This window comes from Rhinolophus ferrumequinum, chromosome 13 (genome assembly GCF_004115265.2).
Source record: "Rhinolophus ferrumequinum isolate MPI-CBG mRhiFer1 chromosome 13, mRhiFer1_v1.p, whole genome shotgun sequence".
Classification (NCBI taxonomy): domain Eukaryota; kingdom Metazoa; phylum Chordata; class Mammalia; order Chiroptera; family Rhinolophidae; genus Rhinolophus; species Rhinolophus ferrumequinum.
Genome location: NC_046296.1, coordinates 3,985,727 through 3,997,660, shown reverse-complemented (window position 1 = coordinate 3,997,660; position 11,934 = coordinate 3,985,727). Strand labels below are relative to the sequence as shown.

The window sequence follows — 11,934 nt, the reverse complement described above, 5'->3', positions numbered from 1 at the left end:
TCTGTTGAATGCTGGCGGCTGTGGAGAAGGGAGGCCCGGTGGTTGCTGCAGCCACGCTGGCGGTGTACAGCAGATAGGTAACAAAGAGGGTCGATAAGTGTCCCTGTAAAAACATTGTGCTCAGTGACTACACCAAGTCAATCCAGCATTTATGGAGCACCTACTGTGTTCAGGATCCAGACCTTCAATTATAAATGAAAAAAGTCCCTGAGCTTGAAGGTCCCACAGTCTTAGGTGGGAGAAGGTTGGGGTGAAGGAGCGCAGGTAATGTGAGGAGATACATCCGTTTACAAAATGCTTTCCAATAATGGATAACTGACCTGAAGCTTCCTTGCAGGGTGAACAGCAGTTAGGGTTACTTGATCCAATGTTCTGTTGGCCATCACAGTCAGCGCTCACAGACCTGCAGGAGAATGACCTCGTTTATCCACCTTGACATACATGTTACAGGTGAGGAGAGGCTCTGCTCTTCCTAGAAGCCAAACTTGGCTCTGTAATCCTTTGATGTTCTCTGCTGTGGGAAGAGGACAGGTGACTGAAGTTAATGAATAAGGTTTTTCTTGGTTCTGCTACTCACTAGTTGTTATCATCTTTCTATTCAAAGTGGGTTTGTTATAAATGCATGTAGTTGGGTCTTATTTTTTATCCTCTCTGGCAATCTCTCTTTTAATTAGTGTATTTTGACCATTCACATTTAAAGTTATTACTGATGGAATTGGATTACTGTCACATTTATAACTTCTTTATTCACTGTGCTGTCATTGCTTTTTGTTTGCTTTCTTTGGTTTTGAACACTTTGATTCCGTTTTATCTCCTCTTAGAATATTAATTATACTTCCTTTTTATGTTATTTAGCGGTTGCACACGTTTGCATAGATGTGTACACCTTACCTAAGCTCACCTTCACGTAACACCGTCCTGCTTCATATGCTGTGCCTTCTGCTGAGAAACCCATCAAAGGCACTCTGTTCATTGTTGTGGATTTCTAGCATTTCCTTTTGATTTTTCCTGACTTTTTCCTCTCTCTGCCTACATTACCCATCCGTTCTTTCATGGGGACTACTTTTTCCATGAGAGCCCTCACCCTATTAATCAATTATTTTAAATGCCTTGTCTGATAATACCAACATTGGTGTCGTAGCTGAGTCTGGTTCTGATGCTCTTCAGATTGTTTTTTTCTTGTCTTGTATGCCTTGCAATTTTTTTGTTACTACTCAGACACGTGTAAGAGATAATAGGAACTAAGGTGAAAGGCCTTTCGATGTGAGGATGTACGGTAATCTGGTAGGAGTTGGGCTGTTTGATGTTTGCCTTAACTGTAGGTGCCAGAGGCTTGTGTTGAGTGTCCTTGTTCCTGTCTCTGCGGCCTTCAGGCTTCCCTAAGAACTCCCCCTTAAACAATCTGCACTCAGTTATATTTGATTCCTATTGATGTGGTGGCATGGTGTGGGGGAAGGGAAAGTGTCCTATAATTTTAATGATTCAATCTCAGTCTTTCACTGGGCCTGTGTTTCTGGGCTGTGACCTTCACAAGAGATTCTTAGCATTTTTTCACCCCGGAGGTGAGAAAGGAAGGCTTGAGGTGGCTGAAATTGGGTAAATGTCCTTCTCCCATGTGGGATAAGGCTCTGGTAAAGTCTTTTCCCCTAGAAGAGGCTTTTATCATAGAGAATGTTCTGGGCACATCTCAAAATGATGGCCTTTTGCCCCCACCTGCCAGAGCCAGCAGGGAATTTTTCTTCACTCTTCGCCATAAGAAACAGATGGAGTCCTCAGGAAAATCTGGAGAACACTGTAAAACTGGCCTCTCGAAGTTTCTCACTCTCAAGCTGGCCCACACTCAGCCTTCCAGCAATTGCTCAAAATCACCATACAAGGGATCTTACCAGCTTATGGCTCCAGCAGCTTCCGCTCTAGGTAAACCGATTTCAGCTGCGAATCTCTGTATTCATACCATGGAGAATCTCTGTATTCACACCATCGCTCCAGATCTCAGGCCAGCAGTTCACCTTGTCACCTCGGTTCTCTGACGAGCACAAGAAAAAGCGTTGTTTTTTTTTCAGTTTTGTCAGCTTTTTTCTTGTTAAGCACAGGTTTGACAACTTCCAAGCTCTTTACACATTGGACCTAAAACCAGATGAATACTTATATAATCCTGAGCAGGTTGACTTTTCTGAATCCATTTCGCCCTGTATGACATGGAGATAATGAAACTGCTAAGCCTACTTCCTATTCCTATTATTTACATTAAAGCTTTATAAATAGAACACTATACTTACATAGGGCGTTATTATCTGTCTAGTTGGTGAAACTGGCACCAGGAAACAAGGTGGTGAACTGTCACCAGGAAATGTCTATTAAGCCAGAAATATTTCTCATCTCCCTTTGAAATTCCTGGGCTAAAAGAACGTAAAAGACATGTGTCCCAATTCCACAGCTGGTCCATAATGTCCCCAGTGCTCCGCCATGCTCTTCATCACGAGACCCTTGGATATGACGGACTCATAAAAGGAAAAAAATCCCTGCCTTTTTCAGGAACAGACCACTGGATGGTTATGTGTGCAAGAATTAAGCATGGTAGTATGTCACTGAAATCCTGATGTTTATTTGTTACAACAGGTAAAGTTACCTAATAAATTGGTATTTTGATATTGGGGCTGCAGTTACAAAAACTTGAAATACCGACAATAGTTTAGTGGTAAGAGGTTGGATGGCAAAGAAAAAAAAGATATTGTAGCTGCAAAGACTGAGACTCAGGTTATACTGTGGTGAAATACTGAGTGAAACTGTCACCTGTGATAGTAAGGATGACAGAGAGAAAACAGAGACCGCTAGGGAAAGTGGTGGGAAAAAGGCAAAATGAGAAAAGTGTATGGATTGTTCCCCTCCATATTTACCAAGGGAGGGCTGAGGTGGGAAGGGAGGAAAAGAAAGGAGGGAGGACAGAGAAAGAGAGGGAGAGGGAGAGAGTGAGGGAATTGGCTAGTTTTAATTGTCAGGCAGAAACAAAAATTCCAGAAATTTGGGCCCTTGCTGTGTTACAAACATTGAGTATTAGCAATTCCAGACAATAGGAAATAAGAATAAAAAAGGCTTTGACCAAGGCCCATTAAGACTTACCAGGTAAACAAAGTGACTCAGCCTTGAGGAAAACGCAGATTATGGAGGTGATATTCCCACCCAAACCTTGTTTTGGATGGCTGCAAGGTAACTAGTATTAAGTTGACAGAGTTTGGCTTGGGGGCAAGGAAGACAAATTAATTCCTGCCCTCTTCTCTAATCCTCCCCACGTACCTGCTGCCCCTGTGGCTGGAAACCGTGCCCACTTACCTGGGCCTGCGTAGCCCCTTCCCGGCACTCCCCGTGCCTCTCCTCTCCTGTGAGCCTGCTGTTCTGCTCAGCTCTGGAATAAGCTCAATGTTACTCCTAGACATTTCCCACCAGCTGCCCTCTCTGGCTGCCCATCACTTCACCTGGAGTTGTCTCCTCTGCTTGGGAATGAGCGGGTACCCTGCCCCATGGTGGCACCCCTGGCTCGCTCCCATCTTGGCACTCGGCCCTGTGGTGGCCCTCCAGCCCCGCCCGTGACAGGTCGCCAGTCAGCCCAGAAGGCCCAGAGCTGAGGGCACATGGCTCCTGGAACAGCTGTGGGCGCAGGCTGAGTCAGCCGTCGGGGTGACGACGCCTGCCATGTGAGGGTGGTCCCCAGTGAAGTCAGGGCACGGGCTGCCAGGAAGGACATGGCCAGGTTGGCTCCAAGTCATGTTTGTAAAGCTTGGTCTGGGTAGCTGTGTGGGGAAAAACTGCCTCAAGTGACAGAACTGGACACTCACTCTTAAGGCCCGGAAGGAAGTGGATTTTGGAGATAGAAGAAAGTTAAGGACCTCAGTGGAGGGCGAGGGGCTGCGGAATTCCAGGGGCGGCTGTGCAGGGTCAGGAGCCACAGGGGGTAGCGGTGGGGATGGGAAACCCATTATTTTGGACAGACTGTGACATGTCTAGATGTTCTGGTGGTGATCTCTAGTTGTTTGGCAAAATCTGTTAGGAAAATGACGTAAATGCCAAAAAAAAATAAATAAATAAATCTAAAAGTCAAAGGGGTTAAGGGGTCAAGGAGGGACCCCGGGTGCCCAACCTTTATTTCTGAGAGAAAATAGTATTTTTTTTTTTTTTTTTTAAATTAGGACTAACTTTAAGGCCTTCAATTCACACACATTATTCACACTGTTACATTTCAACTAGGAAAGAGGTAATCGATCAGCTCATTAGGTGTGAACAAGACTTCGCTAAAACTTTATAGAAAAGTAACGCACGTTACATCCTGTGTGTCAATTGAGGATGAGAGGCTCTATCACACTGTCGACGCCCGCCCCCTACCCCCAATAAAGGTTGCGGTGGGTCGCACTTGGGCCTGGCCTCCCTCCACGGTCCTGTCACCAGCAGCCATCCACGCAGGCCTGCACACCCATCACTGCTACCAGGCCTCGGGGACCGTGCATGGCCACACAGAACCTTCCCTGGAGTTGGAGCACAAGCCAGGTTTGGCACATGTTTTTATTTTACTTTCACATTTACAAACTCAGGCAGCCCTTTTCAGAAAGGGAAGGCTGAGGCTGCCTGGAAGAAAAGGTGGGCTCGTGGGCACTGCACAGAGTTGGGCACTTGGGTCTTCTTTTCAGTTGGGAAACTGTCCCGTATCTCAAGGGCCCTCATGGTCAGGTGGCATCTGGTGGCCGTGGCTTGCTCCTCGGTGCACGGGAGATGCGCTACTTGAGGCTGCCTCTGTCCAGGGTTTTATTGCTGGTGAACCTCGTTATCCAACTTAGAGTCTGGGACGATCGCATTATCAGAAAGGGGTCCGTCCGGTGGTGAGCGCTTTGCTGAGACGAAAAGAAATTGAAACGTGTAAACTACGCTGACTCTGCAATGCTGCCATGTTGTCTGGGTTGCCCTGGAGGACACAGGCAGAGAAGCCCCCGTTGCCCACCCAGGTGGAACGAAGAGGAGAGGGGGACAATAATCAAGACGGACATGCCCAAGTGCACAGCAGCCGAGCGCCAGAACTCATCCAGCTCTTCCTTTCACCGTGCCACGTTCTCCTAAAACCCCCAAACATGTTCCCCTTCTCGGGTCGAAAGAACCTACAGTCCCCTCACTTTCCAAAATTGTATCTCTTGGGCTGAATGATACAATCACTTGGCAGGCAGAGGTTCACAAATAGGGACTAGTGGTGCACAGGCATGTATTCTGGACAGGTGGGTTGCCAAAAAGTGCCCGTGGCTCACCACTGAATTTCATAGGAAGATAGTCATGGAAAAAATGGTTTGCCTCTGTGGTTACAGCAGCGCCAAGATGAAAACTGGAGGTGTAATTTTATTACCAGATGTGGTCCTGTATCAGCCCCTGCAATTTCTGTGAACCATTAGCTTCTCATGTCTCCTGAAAGGACTGGGTGCCACTCCTGCAATCCCCGGGTGACAGGCAGGACCACTCCACCATCCAGGGGAACTGCAAGGGCGCCCGCCTCATTAACAGCTAAGGGAAGGGACTCCTAACGCTGTATAATTTTTCCTCCCGGTCTGTCAGGCTGCAAATGTTTTGTCCTTTTCCCCTTCCAAGGAGAGCATAACAGCATTGGCAGGGGTGGTGGGCGAGGCCCTCAGTGCACCGGATGTTCAAACTAAGCCGTAACGGTCAGGGTGCAGCTTCACCAGCTGAGGCACACACAGGCCCGCTGGAGACTGCAGCAGACCTCCAAGGAGTGTCCTTTCTGTCCTCGTATCTCCACCTGCTCAGCCTCTGCTCTAACAAAGATATCTGAATTCACTGCATTATCTGAGTCCAATGCATTAGTTGAGCAAAAACTCTGGCTTCTGATACCCAAAGAGCTTAAAGTCCCCTTCGAAACGAGCGTACAGGCGCCGGATGTCCCGTTTGCTGATGCCCAGAAAGTAGAGCTCCACCTTGGTTTTATTATACATGGTGATGCCCGGTGGGATGGTGGGGTACGACACCAGGTGGTCGATGCCCGCCTCCTTTAAGATGTATGGGGCGTCGTCCTCCAGCGTCTCGTGGTGGCCGATCACACTGTACGTTATCTCGCAGGGTGCACACAGTTCTACGTACGTCACCCAGTGGATGATGTGGTCCCCAAATTGAAGGTCCAGCCATCTATGGTTTGGATCGCCCAGGTACCGCACAAAATCTTCAAACTGGATGCCCCTGGTCTCCGTCCGGTTCCTCCTGTACTTCCGGATGATGCCAGGGGCAATCTCATGCCTGTACCAAGGTTCAAAGCGGGGGTTGTGAACAAACTTATCCTTAAACGCAGAAATCAGTCTTTCGAAGGGATCTCTTACGATGAAAAACTTGAAGTATGTTTTCAAGCTAAAGGAAAAAAATGAAGAGAAATGAGGTTAAGCTGATGCTGTTGGTGGCAACAGCTGTGGGGGTGAGGGGGAGGAGAGAACAGCTGGAGCAGCCATCATCGCTTCCTGAACCCTCACGGGGTCCCGACACCAGCGCAACACGTGCATCTCTTACTTAATTCACTCAGCCGTCACCAGAAAGCAGATCCTGTCATTAACGCCTTTATAGGAGAGGACATGGGTCTAATACATGGTGATGGAAAGAGAACTGACTCTGGGTGGTGAACACACAATGTGAGACATAGATGATGTGATACAGAATTGTACACCTGAAACCTATGTAACTTGACTAACAACTGCCACCCCAATAAACTTAAATTTAAAAAAAAAAGAAACTTTAACTGTCTAAGGCCACAGGACCCATCCTCGTGGATCACTGAGAAAACATCTATTTAACCCATGTTTTGTTTTACGTGAGTATTTCAAAACCTCAAGAATGTTGAAAAGTTTTGTTTCTGGGCAGAAAATCCTAAGGGCAGGAACTCTAAATGAGTCAGGAACAGCTGAGGCCAGAGAAAGTTACTTCAAGGGTTTATCTTTAAAAACTCAATTCAAAATTGACAGGACAGGGGCGGGAAAATAAGAGGGGGTGGTAAGAGAACATGGGAGAGCAAGGCTTCAGGCTGCAGCTGGCAGGAAAGGTGGCCTGGGAGAGCTGCCGGCAGTGGCAGCGGTGGCGCAGTGGCACCAGTGTGAAGGGCCTGCGGTAGTGACGGTGACAGCACAGCGAGGACACCGCTGTCATTACACTAGAAGGGCCCGCGGCAGTGACGGTGACAGCACAGCGAGGACACTGCTGTCATTACACTAGAAGGGCCCGTGGTAGTGACGGTGACAGCACAGCGAGGACACTGCTGTCATTACACTGGAAGGGCCCGTGGCAGTGACGGTGACAGCACAGTGAGGACACTGCTGTCATTATACTGGAAGGGCCCGTGGCAGTGACGGTGACAGCACAGTGAGGACACTGCTGTCATTACACTAGAAGGGCCCGTGGTAGTGACGGTGACAGTACAGTGAGGACACTGCTGTCATTACACTGGAAGGGCCTGTGGCAGTGACGGTGACAGCACAGGTGACAGCACAGCGAGGACACCGCTGTCATTACACTAGAAGGGCCCGCGGCAGTGATGGTGACAGCACAGCGAGGACACTGCTGTCATTACACTAGAAGGGCCCGCGGCAGTGACGGTGACAGCACAGCGAGGACACTGCTGTCATTACACTAGAAGGGCCCGCGGCAGTGACGGTGACAGCACAGCGAGGACACTGCTGTCATTACACTAGAAGGGCCCGCGGCAGTGACAGTGACAGCACAGCGAGGACACTGCTGTCATTACACTAGAAGGGCCCGCGGCAGTGATGGTGACAGCACAGCGAGGACACTGCTGTCATTACACTAGAAGGGCCCGCGGCAGTGATGGTGACAGCACAGCGAGGACACTGCTGTCATTACACTAGAAGGGCCTGCGGCAGTGACGGTGACAGCACAGCGAGGACACTGCTGTTATTACGCGGTGCTGACACTAAGGCTCTGCACGGCTTCAGCCTTTCCCTCACAAGACCCAGGAGTGCGTAGGAGGGTGACAGGAGGCCCTGGCCCGGGAGCACCTCTGACCTGAAGGTTCTGTACAAGTTGGGAAGACCGTGTGACCGGGGCAGAAGGACTGAAAAGCAGGTGAGGAGCAAGAGGCCAAAGTTTGGTGGGTCCCTGACATTCTTATTCCTTTTAAACCTTGTTCTACGGGGCCATTTCATAGCTAATGAAGAGAACATTTCAATTTATTAGCTAAGTAATTTTTCACACGCCAGCGTCCACTCCTGCCGTGATCACTGGGGTCTGCCTCTTGGGTCTGTGCGGGGCCCAGTCCACACCGCCCCTCGGGCAGCCACGGTTGGAAGCAGGCATAATGCCTTTGAGAAAAGTGAAAAACGAAGTGGGGTTTCCCCGCCACCTAAATCCCTTTTTCATGAAATAACGAACACATTCAATAAGGAGTCCATAAAACACGACCAAAGCAGAGCAAAAAAGACCACTGATTTCTATTAAGAAAATGACCAAACTTTCATTTTAAAGGACTGCATGAAGGTAAGGGCAGAGAGACGTTCTGAAATTCTCATCAAGATTCGTGAATTTAAAGGCACTGAATGCCGGGTGTACTCAGGTGTCTCTCACCAATGCAAACCAAGAGCCCCCAGGATTTCCTGGCACACTGTGGGGTACCCGGCAAGTACAGAACCGCGTCCAGGGTTTTGTAACAGCAAAATCCCCTCCTGTAGGAAACTGCCCCTACCGCTTCTGAATTTCTGCATCACTGAAGGAGGAGAGACGGGGAAGGCCGTTCTTCTCATGGTCGTGAACCACGTTTTCAGGGATCTCTTCGATGGAAGGAAAGGCCCCTGGGAAGCAAGGGGAGAAGGTGAGTTGGCTGGCGCAGTGCCTCCCTTAACGAAGATGCCCATCTTTTAACCTGGACCCACATCCCCCACAAGCCATTCCCGAAATCCATGGCGAGGCCTTTGAATTCCCATGGCTTCTCCTGGCAGGATGAGACAGTGAAAAAAAGCTTTTGGCAATCCGTAAGCCAACGAGGAAACAGAAGTTAGAGGGAGGTCGCGGGACGGAGGGAGCACGGGATGGAGATAAGGGCAGCATCTGCTGTTAACACCGCACCTGGGTTAAAATGGCCATGAAAGAAAGATCCCTGCGTGCAGACAGGATGCCGACAACCAGGGTACTTATTCTACTACGAAACGGGGCAGATGCCAGACCACGCCCACAACACCCTCCCAACAGGCGAGGTGCTCCAGCACCCACACCCCTCACGCCTCAGGGGGCTCCTCGGGAACCTCACAGCACCGGGACAGGCACGTGGCAGGGATGTGCTGGGACCATCCGGCTACGTGGTGGGGCTGACCTGACGCTGAAGCAGCAGCACAAGGAGTGACTGAGGAGCACACAGGCCAGGGTCAGGGCCACAGGGCCTGAGCCAGGCTGAGGAGGAGCCGGGGGGCCTGGCCTTGAGCTGGTGCGCGGAGCAGGCTCTTTACTCTTTTTTCAACTGAGACAAATGGAAATAAAATGGCATGACCGGAGGTTTTAGCCAGGCCTCTGCAACCTTCACATCCATCGTGTTAATCTCGTGCTATACGCAGAGTCTGGCAGGGAAGAATCTCCGCTGGGCCATCTAAGCAGCGGCCACAGCCTTGTCTGTTCTATTCATTCCTCCCCCAAACACTCACACACCAACGCAGGGCTGTGCTAGGTGCTGCGGATGGCTGTGAAATGAGCAAGGCTGGAAATGACCCAGCTCTGCAGACGTGCTCCTGGACCTGCTCAGGCACCTGTCCCCACCCCAGTGGGCCAGGGACGACGGCAGACAGCCACAATGGCGGCCCGTTTTCTATCAAACTACCTGGCAGACCCGCTCCTCTTTTTGTCCTGCCCTTGTAAGTGGGTGTTTACTTCTTCCTTAACAGCCCATACTTCATGCTGTGGTAGCAGATTTGTTCAGATTTTCATATATTCGTTGTTTTAAATTTGATTTGTAACTTGAGTCTACAACGTCAAAAATCCAACACGCTGTCCGATTACTCAAGAAGCACATTCATTATATACCAAAAAATGAGGCCAGTGTCTCGCTTTTTTCCAACCAACCAGTGAAAAGGCCAAATGACAGCAAACTGAGCACTGTCTCTGAGAGCAGAGCGGGGGCCACCTCCCACCGTGCTCCCAGGTCTGATGCTTGATCCAGGAGTCAACTGCTGTGGGCTGAAACGCGGTGTTTTTTCAAGCTGAATTGAACCAGCAGAGCCCATAATGACCTTGGACCAGTTCAAAGTGGAGTTTAAACTAATAAACACAGTGTCTGAAAAGCATGGTAAGTAATCAAAACTGTAATGTATGAGGTCACTTTGCTCATAATTTGTTCCTGAGGAAACATCACATTTCCTGACACAAGGCAGACACACCCTCTGAATATGGACGCTCGCTGTGAAATGGGAACCATCTCTTCTTACCCAAATGGCACAGAATGTTTTGTCTGAGGGTGAAGACGCCCCCAGACCCACCGGCAGGGCTCCCCTCCCAGGCACTGGGTGTGGGCTCTTCTCACTCCAGGAAAGGCAGCTGTGGCAGCAGCTTCCTGGTGGCTCAGTGAGCCTGGACCCTTGACGTACAAGGACAGAGCCTGTGACTAGTAAGAAGCCATGAATCTGAAGGACGAATCTGCTGGGTGGCCAGGCTGCCTGAGATGGGGACCCTGCAGTGAGAAGTGAGGAGACCCCGGCCTTCGGGGAGGCCCTTTGAAAACAGGCAGGATCTGAATGAACCAACTCTTGAAGGATAACACTGACAGGAAAATCAGAGAACTCTCTGTAAGGTCACCAGGCCTCTGGGGAGACGCCCCGAGTGACCCTCCCGGGCCCATCCCTGCTGGCCACGGACGACGGCGCAGCGCTGCAGCACGCACCATTTAACACCATCAGCACTTTCTTCCACTGGGTGTTGCCCACTTTGGGAGTCTGGCAGAAAAGGATCTTGTGCTTGTCGCAGACGAATATTCGGTCGAGGACGAACTTGGACACTGCTGTGTGCGAGAGGCTCTTCAGGGCCTCGTCCCGGCAGACGTTTCGGATGAGCTCCAGGCGCTCCATATAGACCAGGGGCTGAACAAGCCGGCTGTCCGAAAGCATTTTCCCAGTCGGCTGCAAGGAACAGGGAGGCAAAAGGCGCTCAGGCTTCATCACTAGAAGACAGGAGGCCCCCCACGAGGCCCTGCTGAGACCGCCAGTTCATCCAGAGAAGCTGCCTCACAAACACAGAGGGCTCTCCGGCCTGAGTCTCCCTCGGGGGCCTGGGATTAGGCTCTAAGGATATGACGGACCAGAGCTCAGAGACAGCGAACCTTCGTTCCTTCAGCCTCAGCGTGGACAAACCCAGGGGCGGGTGAGCGGGCTGTCTGCCTGTCACTCTGCTGATGGCAACATGGCCCATCATTTCCCAGAAACAGCGGGAGATTTTCACTCAGGGGTTTTAGTAAAGGCCAGTCTCTGTCCCCTTCGTTCTTCCTAGCATTTCCCCCCATGTGATTCTGAGTGTGCATGTGTGGACTACAGCTAAGGACAAACTGTTTACACACACGGTGACTGTTCTGAAGATATTTTGGTGCAACAGTGTATCTGGTTTATTGAAACAGTATATCTGGTTTATTAATTAAAAAACAAAACACCTTAGGTCATTACATTTTAAAAATGCAAAATGCATGACTCCATTTCCTCAGTGACAAGCACATCACGCTGCTTCTCTGTAATGCCAGTAAAGGAGGGGGAAGGTTTTGCTTGGCACTCCTGCCCATGGGACAGAGGTTTAGGCCCCGTGAGCAAGTGCAGGAGCACGTGGCACTGGTTTGTCCTCCAGTCGTCAAACCAGGTGAGCAAAGTGTATGCACTGTGGGGTACAGGCTGTGATACCAGAAACCCTTGCCTACCAGGAGAGTGAGCCCAA

The 11,934-nt window shown here is 50.0% G+C and overlaps 1 protein-coding gene across 6 annotated transcripts in view; it reads right to left on the bottom strand.

Moving 5' to 3' along the window:
• Positions 1 to 4,301: 4,301 nt before the first annotated feature.
• The window catches only part of CHST10 (carbohydrate sulfotransferase 10), a 30,541-nt gene continuing 22,908 nt past the window's right edge, over positions 4,302 to 11,934 (bottom strand). For all 6 annotated transcript variants that reach the window (XM_033125007.1, XM_033125003.1, XM_033125005.1 and 3 more), the window contains 3 exons: positions 10,901 to 11,135; positions 8,723 to 8,828; positions 4,302 to 6,387 (listed from right to left, as the gene is read on the bottom strand). In XM_033125007.1, coding sequence (XP_032980898.1) covers positions 5,850 to 6,387; positions 8,723 to 8,828; positions 10,901 to 11,135 — 879 coding nt within the window. In that variant the 3' untranslated portion in view covers positions 4,302 to 5,849. The remainder of the gene's footprint in view (positions 6,388 to 8,722; positions 8,829 to 10,900; positions 11,136 to 11,934) is intronic.